Source organism: Microcaecilia unicolor, chromosome 3 (genome assembly GCF_901765095.1).
Source record: "Microcaecilia unicolor chromosome 3, aMicUni1.1, whole genome shotgun sequence".
NCBI lineage: Eukaryota > Metazoa > Chordata > Amphibia > Gymnophiona > Siphonopidae > Microcaecilia > Microcaecilia unicolor.
Genome location: NC_044033.1, coordinates 352,340,639 through 352,359,459, shown reverse-complemented (window position 1 = coordinate 352,359,459; position 18,821 = coordinate 352,340,639). Strand labels below are relative to the sequence as shown.

Genomic DNA, 18,821 nt, shown 5'->3' with positions numbered 1-18,821 from the left:
CGCGAAGGGGCAGGAAACCCGTATTATCGAAACAAGATGGGCGTCCATTTTTCGTTTTGATATACGGTCGGGGACGCCCAAATCTCCACATTTAGGTTTTCAGCCATAATGGAAACCGAGGACGCCCATCTCAAAAACGACCAAAATCCAAGTCCCTTGGTCGTGGGAGGAGACAGAATTCGTAGTGCACTGGTCCCCCTGACATGCCAGGACACCAACCGGGCACCCTAGGGGGCACTGCAGTGGACTTCAGAAATTGCTGCCAGGTGCATAGCTCCCTTACCTTGGGTGTTGAGCCCCCCAAAACCCACAACTGTACACCACTACCATAGCCCTAAGGAGTGAAGGGGGCACCTACATGTAGGTGCAGTGGATTTTGGGTTGGTTTTGGAAGGCTCACATTTACCACACAAGTGTAATAGGTAGGGGGAGATGGGCCTAGGTCCACCTGTCTGAAGTTAACTGCACCCACTAAAACTGCTCCAGGGACCTGCATACTGCTGTCATGGAGCTGGGTATGACATTTGAGGCTGGCAAACAAGGTTTTTTTAGGATGGAGGGGGGTGGTGACCACTGGGGAGTAAGGGGAGGTGATCCCCAATTCCCTCCGGTGGTCATCTGGTCAGTTTGGGCACCTTTTCAATGCTTGGTCGCAAGAAAAAATGGACCAAGTAAAGTCGGCCAAGTGTTCGTCAGGGGACGCCCTTCTTTTTCCATTATCGACCAAGGACGCCCTTCTCTTAATAACGCCCCCCAGCCCCGCCTTCGCTACGGTGCCGACATGCCCCTGTGAACTTTGGTCGTCCCCGCACTGAGAAGCAGTTGAGGACGCCCAAAATCGGCTTTAGATTATGCCGATTGGGCGTCCCTGAGAGAAGGACCCCATCTCCCGATTTGTATCGGAAGATGGGCGCCCTTCTCTTTCGAAAATAAGCCTGATAGTGAAATAGATTTGATGGCATTTAGGAAGAAATTGAAAAGCCTACTATTCCTGCTATACAGCGGAAGCTACTATTTTGTATCAACATGCTGATAGCATTAGATAACAGATATGGGGATAAGATGGGTGGGTGGGGGGGGTTATGTTTTATTTTTATTGAATTTTGCTTTTACTATGCCCGGTATTCAATAATATTTACTAAGGCTGCCAGTTAATCGCAGTTAACTATGTGATAAATTCATTAATTCTTAATCACAATTTAAAACATTTATCATGTTTAGAGAATTTAATCACTTTGCATCATCTCCTGTCTCCTACAAATGTCTCTTCTGCTCTCTTCCACTTCCGACTCCTGTCCTCAGCATGATCCAGCATCTTTCCCTCCAACCAGGATTCAACATCAGCTCCCCCCCCCCCCCCCCCCCCCCCCGCATGTCAGCCTACCTTACAAATGGTTCTCTGATGATCCCCAGCAGCGGCAGTGGTGCACATAGCTTACCTGCGGTCTGCTCCAAAGCTTTCCTTCTGGCCCGTACTGCCTCCTTTGATATCACTTCCTGTTATTGCATGGGCAGGATGGGTCAGAGGGAAAGCTTCGACCTAGCCACATGCAACCACTGCCAGGGACCAACAGAGAACCACCTTGAAGGAAGACTGGGGAGGAGAGGGGAATTGAGATGGGGCAGATGCCAAAACCCTGAGTGGGTGGAGTAGAGTGAGCTGCAGACCTGAAAGTAGAACTGGAGGGGTCACCTGTCAAAGCTATTGCCAAAGCAGTAGTTCCGCATCCACAAAAAGAACTTTGTATTGCTCTCCACCAAGTTTGTGTTGCTACTCTTGAGGGTGGAGGGCAAGGAGGGTGAGGTGCTGAACAATAGGAGGGTGGGAGAGAGAGAACTAGGTAATGGACCTGGGGGAAGAGCAAAGGGAGGGAAGAAATAGAAAGGGAGATATGTTTGGATCTGGGGGTGGGAGGGAAGGAGATTATCAGTCCTTTACGGAAGGGAAGGGGGATGGATTTGCTATACCGCTTTTTTGCAGCTACAAAGTGGTTTACATATTAAATACAGGTACTTTTTTTGTACCTGGGTAAATGGAGATTTGAGTGATTTGCCAGAGTCACAAGGAGCTGCAGTGGGAAATACAAGATAAATAGATAAATAAATAATAAACAAAATTAGATTGTGCGATTAATCGCAATAAGACGTTTTCGATGGGTGATTAATCGTGATTAGAAAATTTAAGTGGAATGCAGCCCTAATATTTACCATGGATATTCCACAGCACTGAATGTCCTTTCAGACTGCCTTGGTATTATGCAGATAGTGCCAGGGCAGTGTGCAGGCAGAAAGAGAAGTTATCTGGTTAAGAGCAAAATTCACACCACTGTCTGGATAAACTTAGAACAGGGAAATTGCAAATTGGTGCCTACACATGTAGATCCCAGTGCTTACACAAGAGCATAGGAATAGCCATACTGGGTCAAACCAATGGTCCATCTAGCCCAGTATCCTGCTTCCAGCAGTGACCAATCCAGGTCACAAGTACCTGGCAGAAGCCCAAATAGTAGCAATATTCCATGCAACTAACCCAGGGCAAGCAGTGGCTTCCTAGGTCTATCTCAATAGTAGATTGTAGACTTTTCGTCAAGGAACTTCTCCAAACCTTTTTTAAACCCAGATACGCTAACCACTGTTACATCCTCTGGTACCAAATTCCAAAGCGTAACTATTGAGTATATTTCCTCCTATTCATTTTAAAAGTAGTACCATGTAACTTAATTGAGTGAGTCCTAGTCTTAGTACTTTTTGAAAGAATAAACAAGTGTACTCTGTGCATTATGCTGTTACAAGTGCATCAGTATTTTCAGTTGTAGGGACGCTTATGTAGAAGGCTTTACCTGGCCAGCTGCGCATGAGTGCTTGTTTTCAGCAATTTAAGAAGATGTTAAAAACACAGCTTTTTGTTCAAGCCTTTTTTGAGGGGCAATGTACTGATGGAGAGTTTACAGTTGATGTTATTTATGTTAATGGAGGATGAATATGTTTTATTATGTGTGTTATTTTTAATTTGTATGTTTTTACGGAAACTGCTTAGGGTATAAGCAGATTAGAAGTGTTTAAAATAAATAAATAAGATTCATGTTTACCCGTTCTTCATCACTCAGGATTTTGTAGACTTCCATCATATCCCCCCTCAGCTGTCTCTTTTGCAAGCGGAAGAGCCCTAACCTCTTAGCCTTTCCTCATATGAAAGTTCCATCCCCTTAATCATTTTGGTCGCCCTACACCTGTAAAGCCCCGAGCAATACCACTCTGTTTCTGCATGTGTAGTTTTGTAAAATGGATGCGTCGACTAACTATGTGAACGGCCTTGATATGCATTTTAAAAGTGCAGTATACCAAATTTGCAAATAAACGTAAGTATAAATGTTCTGGTAAATGCATGTGTATTTCTGCACATTCTTATATGTATTTTACAAAAGGCTCCACATTTGGCAGAGCATTTTTAAAGTACTGGGGGAAATGGGAACAACCTGACCCAGGCATACCATTTCCCATATAGATCCCCTATGCAAAATGGGGCATAAAGAGATGGAATCAATCCCCTTGCAAGTGGCATTGCCTTTTCTCTTAAATAGTACTACTACTACTACTACTACTATTTAGCATTTCTATAGCGCTACAAGGCGTACGCAGCGCTGCACAAACATAGAAGAAAGACAGTCCCTGCTCAAAGAGCTTACATCTAATAGACAAAAAATAAAAATAAAGTAAGCAAATCAAATCAATTAATGTGAACGGGAAGGAAGAGAGGAGGGTAGGTGGAGGCGAGTGGTTACAAGTGGTTACGAGTCAAAAGCAATGTTAAAGAGGTGGGCTTTCAGTCTAGATTTAAAGGTGGCCAAGGATGGGGCAAGACGTAGGGGCTCAGGAAGTTTATTCCAGGCGTAGGGTGCAGCGAGACAGAAGGCGCAAAGTCTGGAGTTGGCAGTAGTGGAGAAGGGAACAGATAAGAAGGATTTATCCATGGAGCGGATTGCATGGGAAGGTGTGTAGGGAAGGACGAGTGTGGAGAGATACTGGGGAGCAGCAGAGTGAGTACATTTATAGGTTAGTAGAAGAAGTTTGAACAGGATGCGAAAACGGATAGGGAGCCAGTGAAGGGACTTGAGGAGAGGGGTAGTATGAGTAAGCGCCCTGGCGGAAGACGAGACGGGCAGCAGAGTTTTAGTATGGATAGTATGGATATTGCATACTCTATCTATACTGGCTTAGTTCAAGTCCATGTTACAACTAAGGAGTTTATACCTGTGAGATTTTGTAGTATGCAGTAAACCTGTCATTTGGCTTTGGACATGGATTAATACCATTTTTAATTTTACTCTTTCAGACTGGAGCAAAACAGCAACCAACAATACAAAGAAGGTCAGCTCTGACAATCTAGGAAATCCTTATCCTCCAGCTCCATCGGCTCCAATTCTAACTACTGGGCATCTAAATCAAAATCTAGTGAGAAAACCATTTTTCAGAAGGAATAGCCACACAGGTAAAGCCTTTATTATAAAGCACACCCGCTTGCTTGATACTTAGTTTTCAGCAATACAAAGCTGTTGAGAATGTTGTTGGCATGTCAGATGTTTGGATTCTGAAAAGTTGTAATTGCTATGACTTGATGTTAAAAGTGGAATTCTTAACATAATTCTAGTTGAAATGTTTATTTTCTTTGTTTGTCCTCTCTGGACATATATGATATTAAAGATAAATGTGGCTACTGATTTCACTTTAATAATGTTTTCCATTGGTCCTGATGAACTTTGGAAATAATCAGCGGACAGGTGAAGAGCAATTCTATAAGCTATTTGCCCACGTTTACATGTATGTTGCGTGTGTAAATATTAGAATGCTAGCATTTTGCGCACATATATCCAGCACATCCCCACATAAGTCCTAGCAGAATGCCTAAGCGCTATTCTGCAATACCTGTGTAAATTACATACTGGGGAATTCTGTAAATAGTACCTAAGTTAGGCGCAAATTATGTGCCCTAATCTTGGCATGGAAACGCATTTCAACGATGCTTGGCATCAAAACGGCAGATCGGCTCAGGCTCACACTTATGTGTCCAGTTATAGGATAGTGCTTAAGTGCATCCATACACAACTGAAAAGGGGACATTCTCATGGTAGGGGCGTGGTCAGGGCGTTCTGGATTATTGTGCATAGCTAGGTGGGGCCACGGGAGCCAGGGCCCCCACAAATTTCATATGGGCCCCTGATTTGGCTGGCGGGGATCCCCGACCCCCGCCAGCCGAAGCTTTCTTTAGTGCCGGTCTCCAGCGCAGCCGTGTTCGCTGCCCTGCTCTTCTTTCTTCTTGCCGATGTCCTGTGCATGCTGACGCTCCTTTACGTGAAACTGAGCATGACATAGTCTAGGGAGACTGTGCTGCTGCTGCCTGTGCTTGTACCTGTTCTCTGGCTAACTTTAATGAATTTTGTTGGATAAACAACTGACGGCACCGGATATCAAATGCTTACTTTGGCTAGCAACAGAAGCCTGTAGAGAACATAAATACTGGTGGGAAGTTTATTTATGATTTACATCTTCCACCTTCACTAGGGATGGATTATCGTTTGCAAAAACATGGGATATATCAACGGCATGTCCTATGTGAGTAATAGATGAAAATGAGCAGAAAAAAAAACACTACATTTTGTTCTTTTTTTTCACCAATAATAGTGCAAACTCTTTGCAAAGAGCACTCTTTTAGAAGGAGCACTCACTCTTCCTGATAGTACAACCCATGTGCAGCATTGTTGGGAAACAGTGCACACTTAATAGTGCACATTCATAATGACAGTGCGCCTAAATTGAAAATGAAGACTAAACAAAACAACAATGCTGCAGTTGACACAGGAAATGAAATGAAAGCTGCTCATCCCTACCTTCTACCTTTTTGTTCCTCACATAAGTATAGATCAGGCCTTAGTGATTCAATAAGGTTGACCACAGTTTTCATAATTGCTTTTGAGACTGAGGACCCTATTTACTAAGGTGCACTATCTTCAACACACGCTTAAAACTAGGCATATGCTAACACTATAGACACCCATATATTCCTATGAGTGACTTTAGCATTAGTGCGTTCTAAAAACGGTAGCACGCCTATAGCTTGGCTTAGTAAACAGGGCCCTGAGTTATTTAAGTCCTCAATATGACATAGCTAAAGGTGTCACCTATCTAATTCTTAGTTTTTACCATGTGATTTAGACATGAATGATGCTACAGTTTTCTATATCATTCCTGATCGCTAACATCTTAGGCCTGTTTTACTGATTTCTCCACAAAGACACCGAATGGGAAGAACCTTAGTAAATCTGACTCATTGTGTAATATCTCCATAATAACTAGATATTCACCAGATATTTTAAAGAACCATGTAAACATAATGTCCGAATTACGAATGACCTGGAAGCCCAAAGGAGCCCCAACTGCCATCACATTGCAAGCATTTATATTCCCTGTGACCTTTCTTCTATACAGAACTTCTGGCTCATTTAAATTGAGTTGTTCTCATTAATGATTTTAATTACATGTGGGGGGTAATTTTATAACAGGTTTCTTATGAAAATTGCCAAAAGGATGCCGGTTTTATAAAGGCTCGCACTATGCCTACAATACTGCAGTATTTAAACAACTTAAGAGGAAGTAGGCTCAATACAAACAAAACCAACCTTCCCACAACTCAATTCTTTTCATTTAGTTTTTTGTGTTGTTGGTGGAAGGTTAGTTTGTTTATATTTTATAAAGGCAACATATGCCTGTGTGTGCCTTTATGAAATCCCTAGTAGAGCTCAAACTGTCTATTCGAGTGTAATGTTTACAAATGCACACGTTTTATGGAGTGCATGCATACCTCTGTCCAAATGCTGTCTCAGGAACACTTACATACAGTCCTGTGTAAAAATGCATGTATTTTTCTCAGCTCCTGTACTCTATCCACGTACACACCTATGCAAATATAGAGCAGCCATTTCCATGTGTAAAACATATTGACATAGGGGGAAATTCTATATATGGCACCTTAAAAATCGGCATTGTAAAGCCACGTGGTTAGCACCATTCTTGCGTCTAAAATTTAAGCACACCCATTTAGGCCACCTAAAACCAGGCCTAAATACCTACGCCTAAGTAGGGCGTAGATCGGGTGTGTTCTATAACAGTGCGCACACTTATTTGAAATGCCCACAACCCGCCCATTCCACACCCAAGGCCATGCCCCCTTTTCAACTGTATGCATTAGAATTTACACGCACCGTATTATAGAATACGCCTAGAAAGTTGTGCGCATTAATTCTAATTAAAGCCAATTAGTGCCCCTAATTGGTTCAGTACCAATTATTGGCGCTGATTGGTTTGTTAATTAAGTTGTGCACACAGTTTGGCCATGCGGCCAAATTAGTGCTTACAACTTAAAGCACCATATATAGAATTTGGGGGATATTGTATAGAAAACACTTTATAAATTATTCCTAATGTATCTTGTACATTTTGTAGTATGAATTAACTGAGAAGAACTGATTTTCTTTACCTCCTAAAGACCTATCCAGTAATATGTATCGAGGAAATAAAGAGTGCTGTACAAGTGCATTAATCTGTCAGTCAAAATTGAAGATTCATGGTGTATGCACTTGCAGGAACTTGCTCTACCTACTGCCTATCTGATTACTGGATAGGGTGCATAGCATAATAAGTGCATGTCTCGGTTGTTATTTTTATTCTGGTTGTTGCTCTCTAGAATTGACCTAGACATTCATATGTTTATGGTATAGATAATATCTTCTAAGAGCATTCCCTAAGCAGAGGTGGAACCTTCCAGGTAACATGTTCATCATTTTTGCTGAATGCATGACCTTTCAACAAGGGTGCTCAGGGGGTACACGCTGTTGCATGGAGTCATACGAGGATTACAGAGGATTACAGCTGATCAGAAGCTCTGCTTATTTCTCACTTTACATCTCCTTGAGGCATTGATTTGCACTGCTCTGATTCCAACAAACCAGATGTGCTTGTAATTCTGGCTGTGTTCTGCATGGGGAGTTTGAGAAATTGACCCCTTCTAGAAAATATGCCATAGAAGTATGTCAAAATATTAGGGGAAAAAGTGAAAAAAAATATAAATTAAAATTTTTTTTAAAAACAATTGTAGTTTAATGTCAAAACTCATATTATTTATTAGGTAAAGTAATTCATGGTATATTTGTGGAAGGGATCGTGTGAGAAAGCATTTGCCCAAAGGCTGTACTATGAGATTTTTGTTTCTACAGGGTGACGTGTCCTCTGGCCAGAAGTTGATTAAAACTCCTAGCTATTGGTTTTAAGTATTCTTTAAAATATTCTTTAAAATAACCCAATATTATGTGGACAGAACCCATTAACCAAAAACAGGGTTAGTTGGTGAACACCTCTTTGAATATTACCAAGGGGGAGGTTATCAAGCTACGTTAAGAAGCAAAAAATGGAAGTCGGTGGCCTCCAACGGTGGGTGCAGTTCCCTAATGCAGTGTTAAATAAGTCATCCTGCATTACGTAGTAATGAGATGCAAAACATGTAAATGCATATAAAGCAGCTCATTACTATGTAAATACTATACTGCTGCTTGTGGTGTGCACCAGATGCTTAAACTCTTTATTGGTTGGTAAAAAGGACTCAACACAAATCGTGTTTCGGCCACTAGGCCTTCCTCAGAAATCTAAAAACAAAAAGGATAGACATACAGAAAACCAAATACATGAAAAATATATATAAAAATATATAAAAAACGATAAACCATTCATAATCCAATAAACATACATAAATATTGCTACATAATGAGCATAAAATGTTCAGAAAGAGATACCATATCAAAATGCTAAAAAAGCTTCGAGATTAAAAAAATGAGACTTTGAAGACAATAAACTTAATAGATAAAGCCTTAACATTTTAAATATATTTTTCATATATTTGGTTTATTGTATGTCTATCCTTCTTGTTTTTAGATTCCTGAGGAAGGCCTAGTGCCCGAAAACGAAATGTGTTGAGTCCTTATTATCAACCAATAAAGAGTTTATACCGCACCATTTGTTCTGGATGTTTTGCTCGTCACCTTTGCGGCTGTTTTTTGTTCTTTTGATGCAAAGGCTTGTTCTCTGTGTTTCTATTGGTGCACCAGATGCATATCACAAGTCACGGTTTAGCCTGTAAAATTATCCCAGCTAAAGGCTGGAGTTATTTACCGCCTGGGAGCATTGGAACACCAAGCTATGTCCCAGTGCTTTCAAGCTGTCTCTTAACGGGGCCAGCAACTTGAAACAACTGTAGTCTCCTGTATGCTCTCCCCCTTAAAAGAAAGCCCCTTGCTTGTGCCAGGATCCAAAATAGTGCCAGCAATCCCTAGTGGTTGTCTCAGAACATGACCTCTGTTAGTAGTACTAAGGGCTCTTGGTGCCATTTTGGATCCTGGTGCAAACAAGGGTAGGAGTGACTGGGGATCGCTCCTGTCTGCCCACTAGATCCCAGGGAATTTTTAATATACAGGTGGTGGGAGCCTTCTTAGGGGGAGGGCTTGGGGGCCCAGTTTTGGGCATCACACTTTAGGGGACCTTTAGGGGCTGGTTAGGGAGCACTTTTGGTGGGAACTTAATTGGAGGGTGCTGCAGCAAGGGATTTCTTGTGGGAGGGCGCAGGAGACCACAATTTTTTCAAGTTGCTGTTCCCTTTAAGAGATGACCCAGAAGCATAAGGCCATAGGTTGGTGGCCTGATGTTCCAGGGCTGATGGACTAATGCTGTTTGCAAGGTGGCTCGCAAGCAGCATTAGTCCTTTGTCACGGGATTCCACAACCTGCGGTATTGAAAGTCCCGCAGGTAGCTGACTCCCGTGGTAAATCAAGGTGGGGTAAAAGCCTGCTTTTTAATGTACATTGATAACTCCCCCCCCCCCCAAGATTCTCACGTAAGTTTATATATAAGCAAATAATTTTGCCTTTTTTATTTCATAATAATATGAATGATAGAAATTGTTCATGGGTCATGCTAAAATATTTGACACCAGTATTTTTTAAATGATAGTATGATCCAAGCTCATTAATATCTTGTGAATTTGTGCTGTAATGTTTTTTCTAGTAGGAAATAATTCATTTTGAAAACTAATCGGTTGTAATGAATTAAAATCCATGGAACATAAAACCATTGGCTAGTGAGTAAATGTGCTATAGGACACCAGAACCTGAAAGTTTTCTAAAGCTTGGGTTATGTAATTGGTCGCTGTTCTTCATTATATGTTTTCACATTCTTAAAAGGATTATCATTCTCTGCTTTTTGTGAATAAAGCTGTATTAATTGTCTATTCTGTAATCTCACTGTTATAATATACAGATGTTAACATAATTAGAAAAGGCAATATTGTTTGAGAAATCTAATTTTTGCAACTGTAGTCACCATAACTTATAAACTCTGGCCATGGCTTTAAAAAAATATATACATATTAAGCCCCACTAAACAATAAGCAGTGGTGCTGAATATACATGAAAACGATGACCACCAGTAGGTACACATATAACTTCGAGATTCAGCTACTGTAAACCTAAAATATACTGCCTAGCTAAGGAGGTAATTTATAAAGTCATTCCTATGTGTATGTGGCCACATGCCCGTGCAGTTGACCTCCTATAAAATATAGAGTGGCGTAAAAGTGTGTGCCTTGATATGATAGCACCTGCTTTGCTGGTGGGGGAGGGGGAGGCACAGGACTCGAGCTTGGACTGAGTGTGGGCAAAGTTAGGATATACACATAGATTATGAAATACTGTGCCTTAATATATGTGTCTTCATTTACACCAGCAATCGAGCAGCTTAAGTGATCACGCCTACATTCAAAGTGCATTTTTTGCCACATACACTATTATTTTACAAACATAAGCATCTACTTGTCTTTATAAAGTAGCATCTAGGTGCTTACCTATGGCCTCTAGTCAAGTTGTCAGGATTCCCACAATGGAACATGCATGCGAAAGATGTGCATACAGTGGAGGTAGCACATGGCAGTTTTATCTCGTGTATATTCATTGTAGGAATCCTGAAAACCTGACTAGCTGAGTGTGTCCCAAAGACTGTGTTGAGAGCCCCTGACTTAAGCTGACGTCTGGGTGCTCATCTCTGTAGTAGTAGTAGTATTGCATATGAGAAACTCGGTGTTCCCAATTATGGTAGCACATGAGTTCAGAGTTAACGTGAGTGAGGTCACTGAAAAGGTAAGGTTCAAAGTATTTCTGTGGGTAAAATAATGTGTAGATAAAAGTACTTGCATAGTGCCATTCTACTGGTACATTTACCTGCTGTATGGGGAGGTGTTTCTAGGGGATAGAGTTGCAATAGTATTTGGATTTAACATGGAATGTTGTAAACTGCTTTGATACTCTGTGACATTGCAGTATATCAAGTTTTACAAATAAGTAAAAAAAAGGTTAAGTAAAAATTATGCACATACTTTTGAATTTTCCAAAATTTGCTCATATCTTATCTCAGAGAAGATAGCAGCACAAATTAGCTGGTATAAATGAATGCAGGTGTTTCTCCTCCATGTGAAACAGACTTTACATATGGAAAAGTCATTCTAAAATGGCCCCTATAACCATATATACACACTTGGGTGGTTCTAAATATCAGACCTTATTGATTGTGTGTTTCTTTTCTCTTTCCCAGGTAGTATTTTTGCTGACAAGTCAAAGAAATTTATCCCAACCGATGAAGAGCAGACATCCATCATCCCTGTTCATCAGGTCATTGACAAGGTTAAGGGGTATTGTTCTGCACATTCTGACAACTTCTATAAAAACATCATCATGTCTGACACCTTCAGCCACAGCACAAAGTTCTAACTGTGGTTCCCATTCTGAGATGCTAACAAGCAGGCCTCAGGACCAGAAGAACATCCCAGCTGAGGATAAAGGGACGTTAAAAATTGTACCATAGCACAGAATGATTTTGTGCATCTTTGCCACCAGATGACTGTGTCCTTATGTGGGATGGTTTATTTTTCATAAGAACTTTTAGCATGGGGCTAGTTTATTGAAGCTAGTTTTATACCAAATCTTAATTTTGTGCCAGTTCACCTCGTGCCTTGTTGACAATGTTAAACCAGGTTTACTAACGTGCTTTCAAAGCTTTGTAGAAGCTATTTCAAAGACAACAGTTAATAAGAAAAAACATTAAAAACAGTCTATAAAGTAAGCTGGCATCTGTCAGAAAGTATGGGGAATAACAAAACTGGGTCAGAAAATGATTTATCACTCATTTGTGCTTCATTAGGGTTATCTTCCTCATTAAACAAGTGTATGGGTTTCCAGTGTACTTAGTGCCAGTGCATTCTCACCTGTGTCCCAGAATCCTGTGTCTATGTAAAGAAGGAGAAAACAGTAGAAAAGAAACGACTTTTCAAGAAAAACTGTACAGAGGAAATGTAATGCACAATGAAACCAAAAAATGTGTATTGTTTCTCTCTGAAGGTTTCTCATGTCTACATTATACAATGCCAGAGAGTACAAGACATGTGATAGGTTAAAGTAATTACCTAACTTTGGTTCATAAGGAACAAATGAGTTAGCCTTGGTTTTTCAACTCTTCTGTTCAACGTGGAGCCAAGTGATTATCTCACTGTAATGAGTACCCCTAGAGTTTCAATGATATTCCCAATGGTCACAGTCAGTTGCTGTTACTTCAAAAGTGATATTTAGCCATGATACTCTTCTTCAAGAGGAATGTTGTATCAGCTCATTTGCAAGTCTCCAGTTACTGCTGTGATGTCATGAAAGTAGAGTAGTCATGCGTGACGAGAACTTGGATCTCTGCTCATAGGTAGGAGAATGTTTTTTTCTAATTCAGTATGAAGGCACCATCTAGATGCATTTTAAACTCAGAAACTTCTTTCCTCTGACAGATCAGCAGCTTATCTTACAGTCTGTCTTTATAAAGGCAAGGATGTGGGTGGAATTTTTAACTAGAATATTTACAAGATGTATACATAACCCAGTACACCTGTCTTCTATACTATAGATACTAGCGTCTTAGTAGGTTGTGACACCTTTTATTGACCCAACAAAAATGATGATTTTGTACACAAGCTTTCAAGACCTCATAGGTCCCTCTTCCAAGACCAAAATGGCTTCCAGCACTCTGAAATATTAAAGACATTGTCATTCAGCTAAAAGCTTTACTGTGAGATTCCTGCTAGATATACCTGTAAGATATAACAAGTGGCATATGGAAAGAAATGTTTTAAAAAAGCAAGCGCTTTGAAAATGTACATGTGTGAGCTGACAGCTGAGATATATCCTCAGCTACACTAATATAGATGGAAACAACCAGGCTGACTGGCTGCGATGATCAACCAGTCCTCATCTGCCATCATGTGTAATGTTATTTGCTTTGAAGAGGCAGGTAGGGTACTGCCGCAGCCTAACATTCAGCTTGTTGAAAAGACAGCCTTAGATGTATATTTTGCTAAGGTGAGAATATTGGTCATCTTTTTCTTTTCTTTTACTACCATGTAGTAGAGTCTAAAGCCGTCTTTGTTGTTTAGATGCCCCTTGATTCTTCATGCTTTCCACTGCCTTGCCTTGAAATGTTATACTTGCAGCTATGTCTCTTGTTGACGTGGGAGCTCCTTTGTATATATTTATTTATTTGTGTTAAATATGTCAACCTTATTTTTTTTTTCTTTTAACTCCACCATGCTTAGTCCTCTTGTAGTATGGGAGATAGTGGGGAAAGGCTGAAGAGGAAGGGTGGGAGATTTGAGAAGTTTGTCTGTCATAGGCATGTTCCAAGTGTAAGGGATTCAAGAAATTCACCCTTACTAAAATATCTTCAGTGGCTCCACAACCTCTGGCAATACCTTATTTGTAATGGGAGATACATGTATTAATTACAGTATCTAAGGGCAGGTGTCACTAGAGGAGGGTAATGGATAAAGCCCACTATGTGGGAGAAGTTGGTTCCCTTTTCTTTCTACTCTTCCTGCTGAGTGATGGAGCCCAGGGGGAGAGCCTGGCCTCTGGAGAGTGTGTCCCAAGGACCATGGTGGCATAGGGCTGTAGAGAGGAGGTCCACATGAAGGAAGCGTGTTTTATTTTGATATTGAAGTTGCTTTATTGCAAAACTTAGAGCACTGGTTTAAGGAACCACAAGAAAGAGTGTGGTTGAAGAAGAGGAGGGTGGCTAACTAAATGCTGGCTATAAACCAAGGTAGGAGCAGTCAGTTCTCTAGGTACCTTGATGCTGGCTGCTGTGGATAATTGACGAGAGGATATTTCCATAGAGAATGAAGATGTATTGAGGATTCCAGGAGATGCTGGATGTATTCCAATTTTCTGTACCTGATGATTTTATGTCTGGACCATGTTTGGAGGTCATATATTGATCTGTATATGCCTGTTTTCTGTTGGTTGTGAGACTGAATAATTCATCAGTAAAATCGACTTTTATTTTAACAGCTATATCTGACTGATTATTTTCATTCTTGATATGCCTGGGAATGCATCTAGAAGTGATGTGAGTTTCCACAGAGGTGGGCCCTTGAAGATATTTCCTGCCCCAGGATCATGGGATATGTGATGGCTGACCCCATTTAGACCCTATGCCAAGAAGAGAAAGTACTCAAGGGTCACTGAAGCATTTTCTGACCTATTTGTGAAACATTTTACTGTATTTTAAACTTTCACCCACTTGAAGAAAATTGGCTACAAAAGTTGTCAAGGGAATAAAGTGCAGCATTTTATTATAACTTACTTGCTCACATAGAACAGTAGATTTTTACTCCCAGAATTAGGCACTTTAAAGTTGTCCAAATATATGCATGTATAAAATTACATGCTACCAGTGCCCAGCATGTACTAGTGCACAGTATACATGCAGGCTTTCCTGAGGGAGGAGATTGAATGGTGCTAGGGCAGAGTTTCCATATATGCATGTATGTTATAAAACATTTAAATATCTCAAATGGACCATTTGCACCTGCCTCAGAGAAGATATGAATGCCTGTGCCTACTTTTTAGAAAGTTAATCTTATCAAAGGCACATAGGTTCTTAGGAGGCAATTTATAAGTGGGGACTTCTATATAGGCACCCCTAGGCTGCCTATATAGAAGGCAGTAGGAGTGTTTGTCCAGATTCTGTTACAGCATCCGAGCATAACCCAGTATCATAGGTGCCAGTTGTAGAGCTAGTGTAAATGCTGGTGCCGAAATGCAGCAGGAACACGTGTAACTTAAAGTATTGTGTAAGTCACCCATGTAAGTGGCAGCCTCGCCTATGTCCCACCACCCATTGCCCTTGAAAATATGTGCTATTCAAGAGTAGCGCCTAAGAACCCTGCAAGCATTTACATAGGTATATGCGAACATATGCACATAAGTGTTATTATTCTAAAAATTTACACACATAACACATGTACATGCGGGCACCTGGATCAGTAGTTCTCAGCCCAGTCCTCAAGGCACACTCAGCTAGTCGGGTTTTTAGGATATACCACCACATGTGTATGCAAATTTGTCTCGTGCATATTCCTTGTGGATATCCTGAAAACCCGATTGGCTGGGTGTGCCCTGAGGACTGGGTTGAGAACCACTGACCTAGATAATAGAATTGCCCTTATAGACCACCTAGCTTGTTTCAACAGATACGCACATACTATAAATTATAACTCATATCACCCAGTTTGGAAAACTCTCAGGGCTTGTGCTGAATTTGACAAGGTCCAGTAGTCTTCCGATGCAGCCTGGGGTGGCGGGGGGGGGGGGGGGGGGGGGGGGGAGGGATTTCCACTATCTTGGGTTGATGATGCCATAAAGTATCTAGGGGTGTGGCTCCCAGCTGATATGGCTACTCTATATGGGTTAAATTGGCAGCCTTTATTTCAAGAGGTCCCATCCAAGCTGTCAGTGTGGAAGGCCTATCTCTTGACAGTATTAGGGTGGATACATTTATTTAATATGATTTTGGTACCCCGTATATTACATTTGTTTCAAATGTTACCTCCTTATCTTGCCCGGAGGGATGAACTGTCCATGCACAGGTGTTTGCAGCAGTATTTGTGGCTGGGTAAATGGGCACATTTGCCAATTTCTGTCTTGCAGATGCCTGTGCAACAAGGGGGGGATGGGTTTGTTAAATATTCGCTATCTGACTGTTGCCTGTGGGGTGCACTGTATTCAGGACTGCTATCGAGGCTCTCACTATTTTACAGTCACCAATTTGGAACTGGGCTTGCTTCATCCTGTTCATATTAGCAGTTATTTGCCTTTGCAAGCACTGGTGCCTTCAGCGCTTTTAACATAGTAACATAGTAGATGACGGCAGAAAAAAGACCTGCATGGTCCATCTAGTCTGCCCAAGATAAACTCATATCTTGAATTTGTACCTGTCTTTTTCAGGGCACAGACCGTATAAGTCTGCCCAGCACCAGTCCCGTCTCCCATCACCGGCTCTGGTACAGACCGTATAAGTCTGCCCTCCCCTATCCTAGCCTCCCAACCACCAACCCCTCTTCCCCCCACCTGCTCCGCCACCCAATTTCCGCTAAGCTGAAATTGTTGACCGGGAAAGTGGTCTGGCGGTGGGTATGTTGCCAGCACTACTTTTCTAGTACAGTGACAACCTACCTCTCTATCCGTGGGAATGTGGGTTTTCCCCCCAGAATGGTCAATGCTGTTTTAAGCAGTGGGAGCAGAGGGGATTTTGTTTCCTGTTGCATGTGGTGACGGAGGAGCTACAACTTGAGTTTCAGTTACAGGAGTGGGATCAATTTGGATATATTCAAGTTAAACATTACGTGAACAGCTTGCCCTGGCAAGACTTAAGTGAGGATGTCCAAGAGACTGTCCACGGCATACACTATGGGAACTCAGGTGAAGGTCCCGCTGCCTTTCCATTATAATTACCTCCAAGACACCTCAGAGGAAGTGGATTTTAACAAGCTGTCCAAGACTTGGTCCCTGGACTTACACTGTGATACCTCAGGTACATTGCTGCGGGTCTTTGTCTTGGGTATTGGTCTGCAGTGTCCCCCCACTGGGAGTTTCAATATAAATTTGCTCTGCATTTATTTCAACTAAATGAGTGCATCTTGTGGGCTTTACCAGTGGGAATATATGCCCCAAGTGCTCCGGTGCCAGGGCTTCTGTGGGACACTTTTTCTGGACTTGTCCGGTTGTTCATTCTTCTTGGAAACAGTAGTTTGCTAAGATCGCAGTCATGTGGTTGCGTAAATCACATTTGAACCCGACAGTTTTGTGTGGGAAATATCACATTGAATCACCAGTCTCGTGTGGCATGCGGGGTTTTTTGCATCGGTCCATGTTAATGGCTAAAAAGACAGTTCTGTTGGCGTGGCTGTCAGTCCAGCCTCTCAGGGCACAGTCATAGTGGAGCTATATGTTGATTCAGCTGCTTATGGAGCAGATGGCGATTCAAGAATTAGCTTTCCCACAGGTCTTCAGTTTCAGTGTATCTGGGAGAACTTTTGGTCTACTTTGCCTCCAAGGGCTTATAGCAGGCTCCTGAACATGTAATGCTCCTCCTGGGAGGGGTGGGGCTTGGGCAATGGGGGGGGGGGGGGAGGGAGAGGGTTAGCAGTCTGGGGTTGTTATATTAAAATTGAGTGGCTTAGCTGTTTCAGACACATTAGTGCTTCTGTAAGAATGGTTATGTATCTTGCTTTCGCTGTACCAATCTTTTGTGTCCACTCTAATAAAGGTATTTATTTTAAACATACGTTATACCAGTTTTCTAAGGGAAGCTAATGCATGTCAATATACCCCTTTTAAAAATGACCTTTTAGAAAGTATCCACACATATTTATACCTACAATTGGCCTAGTGGTTAGGGTGGTGGACTTTGGTCCTGAGGAACTGAGTTCAAGTCCCGGCACAGGCAGCTCCTTGTGACTCTGGGCAAGTCACTTAACCCTCCATTGCCTGCCACATTGAGCCTGCCATGAGTGGGAAAGTGTGTGTTACAAATGTAACAAAAAAAAAATTCACATATGCATATTTTATAAAACTATGTCCATAAACACTAACCCTTCCTCAAGTCCTCCTCTGGGAAATTCCCACTCAGTTTAATAAGCTTGTATGCATACCAGCTGCCTGTACATATGTTTACGTGCATTTTATCCAAGCAGTTTTATAAAAGAACTAGTAAAACAGGCCCGTTTCTGACACAAATGAAACGGGCGCTAGCAAGGTTTTCCTCGGAATGTGTATTTTGAGAGAGTATGTGTGAGATTGACTGTGTGTGAGAGAGAAAGAGTGAATATGCGAGTGTGTGTGTGTGACAGAGAGAGAGTGAGACTGCTGGGTGCGAGTGTGTCTCCTCTGTCTCCCTCCAGCCACCCAGCGATTCTTCTCTTTCCCCTGCTCCCCCTCCAGCCACCCAGTGATTCTACTTTTTCCCTTGCCCCCCTCCAGCCACCCACTGATGCTCTTCTCTCCCCTGTTCCCCTAGCCACCCAGCGAGTCTCCTCTGTCCCCTGCCCCCCTCCAGCGACCCAGCGAGTCTCCTCTGTCCTCTGCTCCCCCTCCAGCCACCCAGCGAATCTCCTGTCTCCCCTGCCCCCCCTCCAGCCATCCAGCGATTCTCCTGTCTCCCCTGCTCCCCCTCCAGCCAGCCAGCAATTGTCCTATCTCCCCTGCCCCCCTCCAGCCACCCAGCGATTCTCCTGTGTCCCCTGCCCCCCTCCAGCCACCTAGCGATTCTCTTCTCTCCCCTGCCTCCCTCCAGACACCCAGTGATTGTCCTATCACCGCTGCCCCCCCCCTCCAGCCACTCCTCCACTTTAACATATA

At 42.1% G+C, this 18,821-nt stretch overlaps 1 protein-coding gene across 1 annotated transcript in view; it reads left to right on the top strand.

The window, feature by feature from the left end:
* Nucleotides 1-14,468, top strand: part of ADGRG6 (adhesion G protein-coupled receptor G6) — a 491,599-nt gene extending 477,131 nt beyond the window's left edge. Inside the window, 4 exon segments of the mRNA XM_030198502.1 lie at nucleotides 4,334-4,387; nucleotides 4,390-4,463; nucleotides 4,465-4,489; nucleotides 11,683-14,468. Of these exon segments, the coding sequence (XP_030054362.1) occupies nucleotides 4,334-4,387; nucleotides 4,390-4,463; nucleotides 4,465-4,489; nucleotides 11,683-11,858 (329 nt within the window). The 3' untranslated portion in view covers nucleotides 11,859-14,468.
* Nucleotides 14,469-18,821: the final 4,353 nt, after the last annotated feature.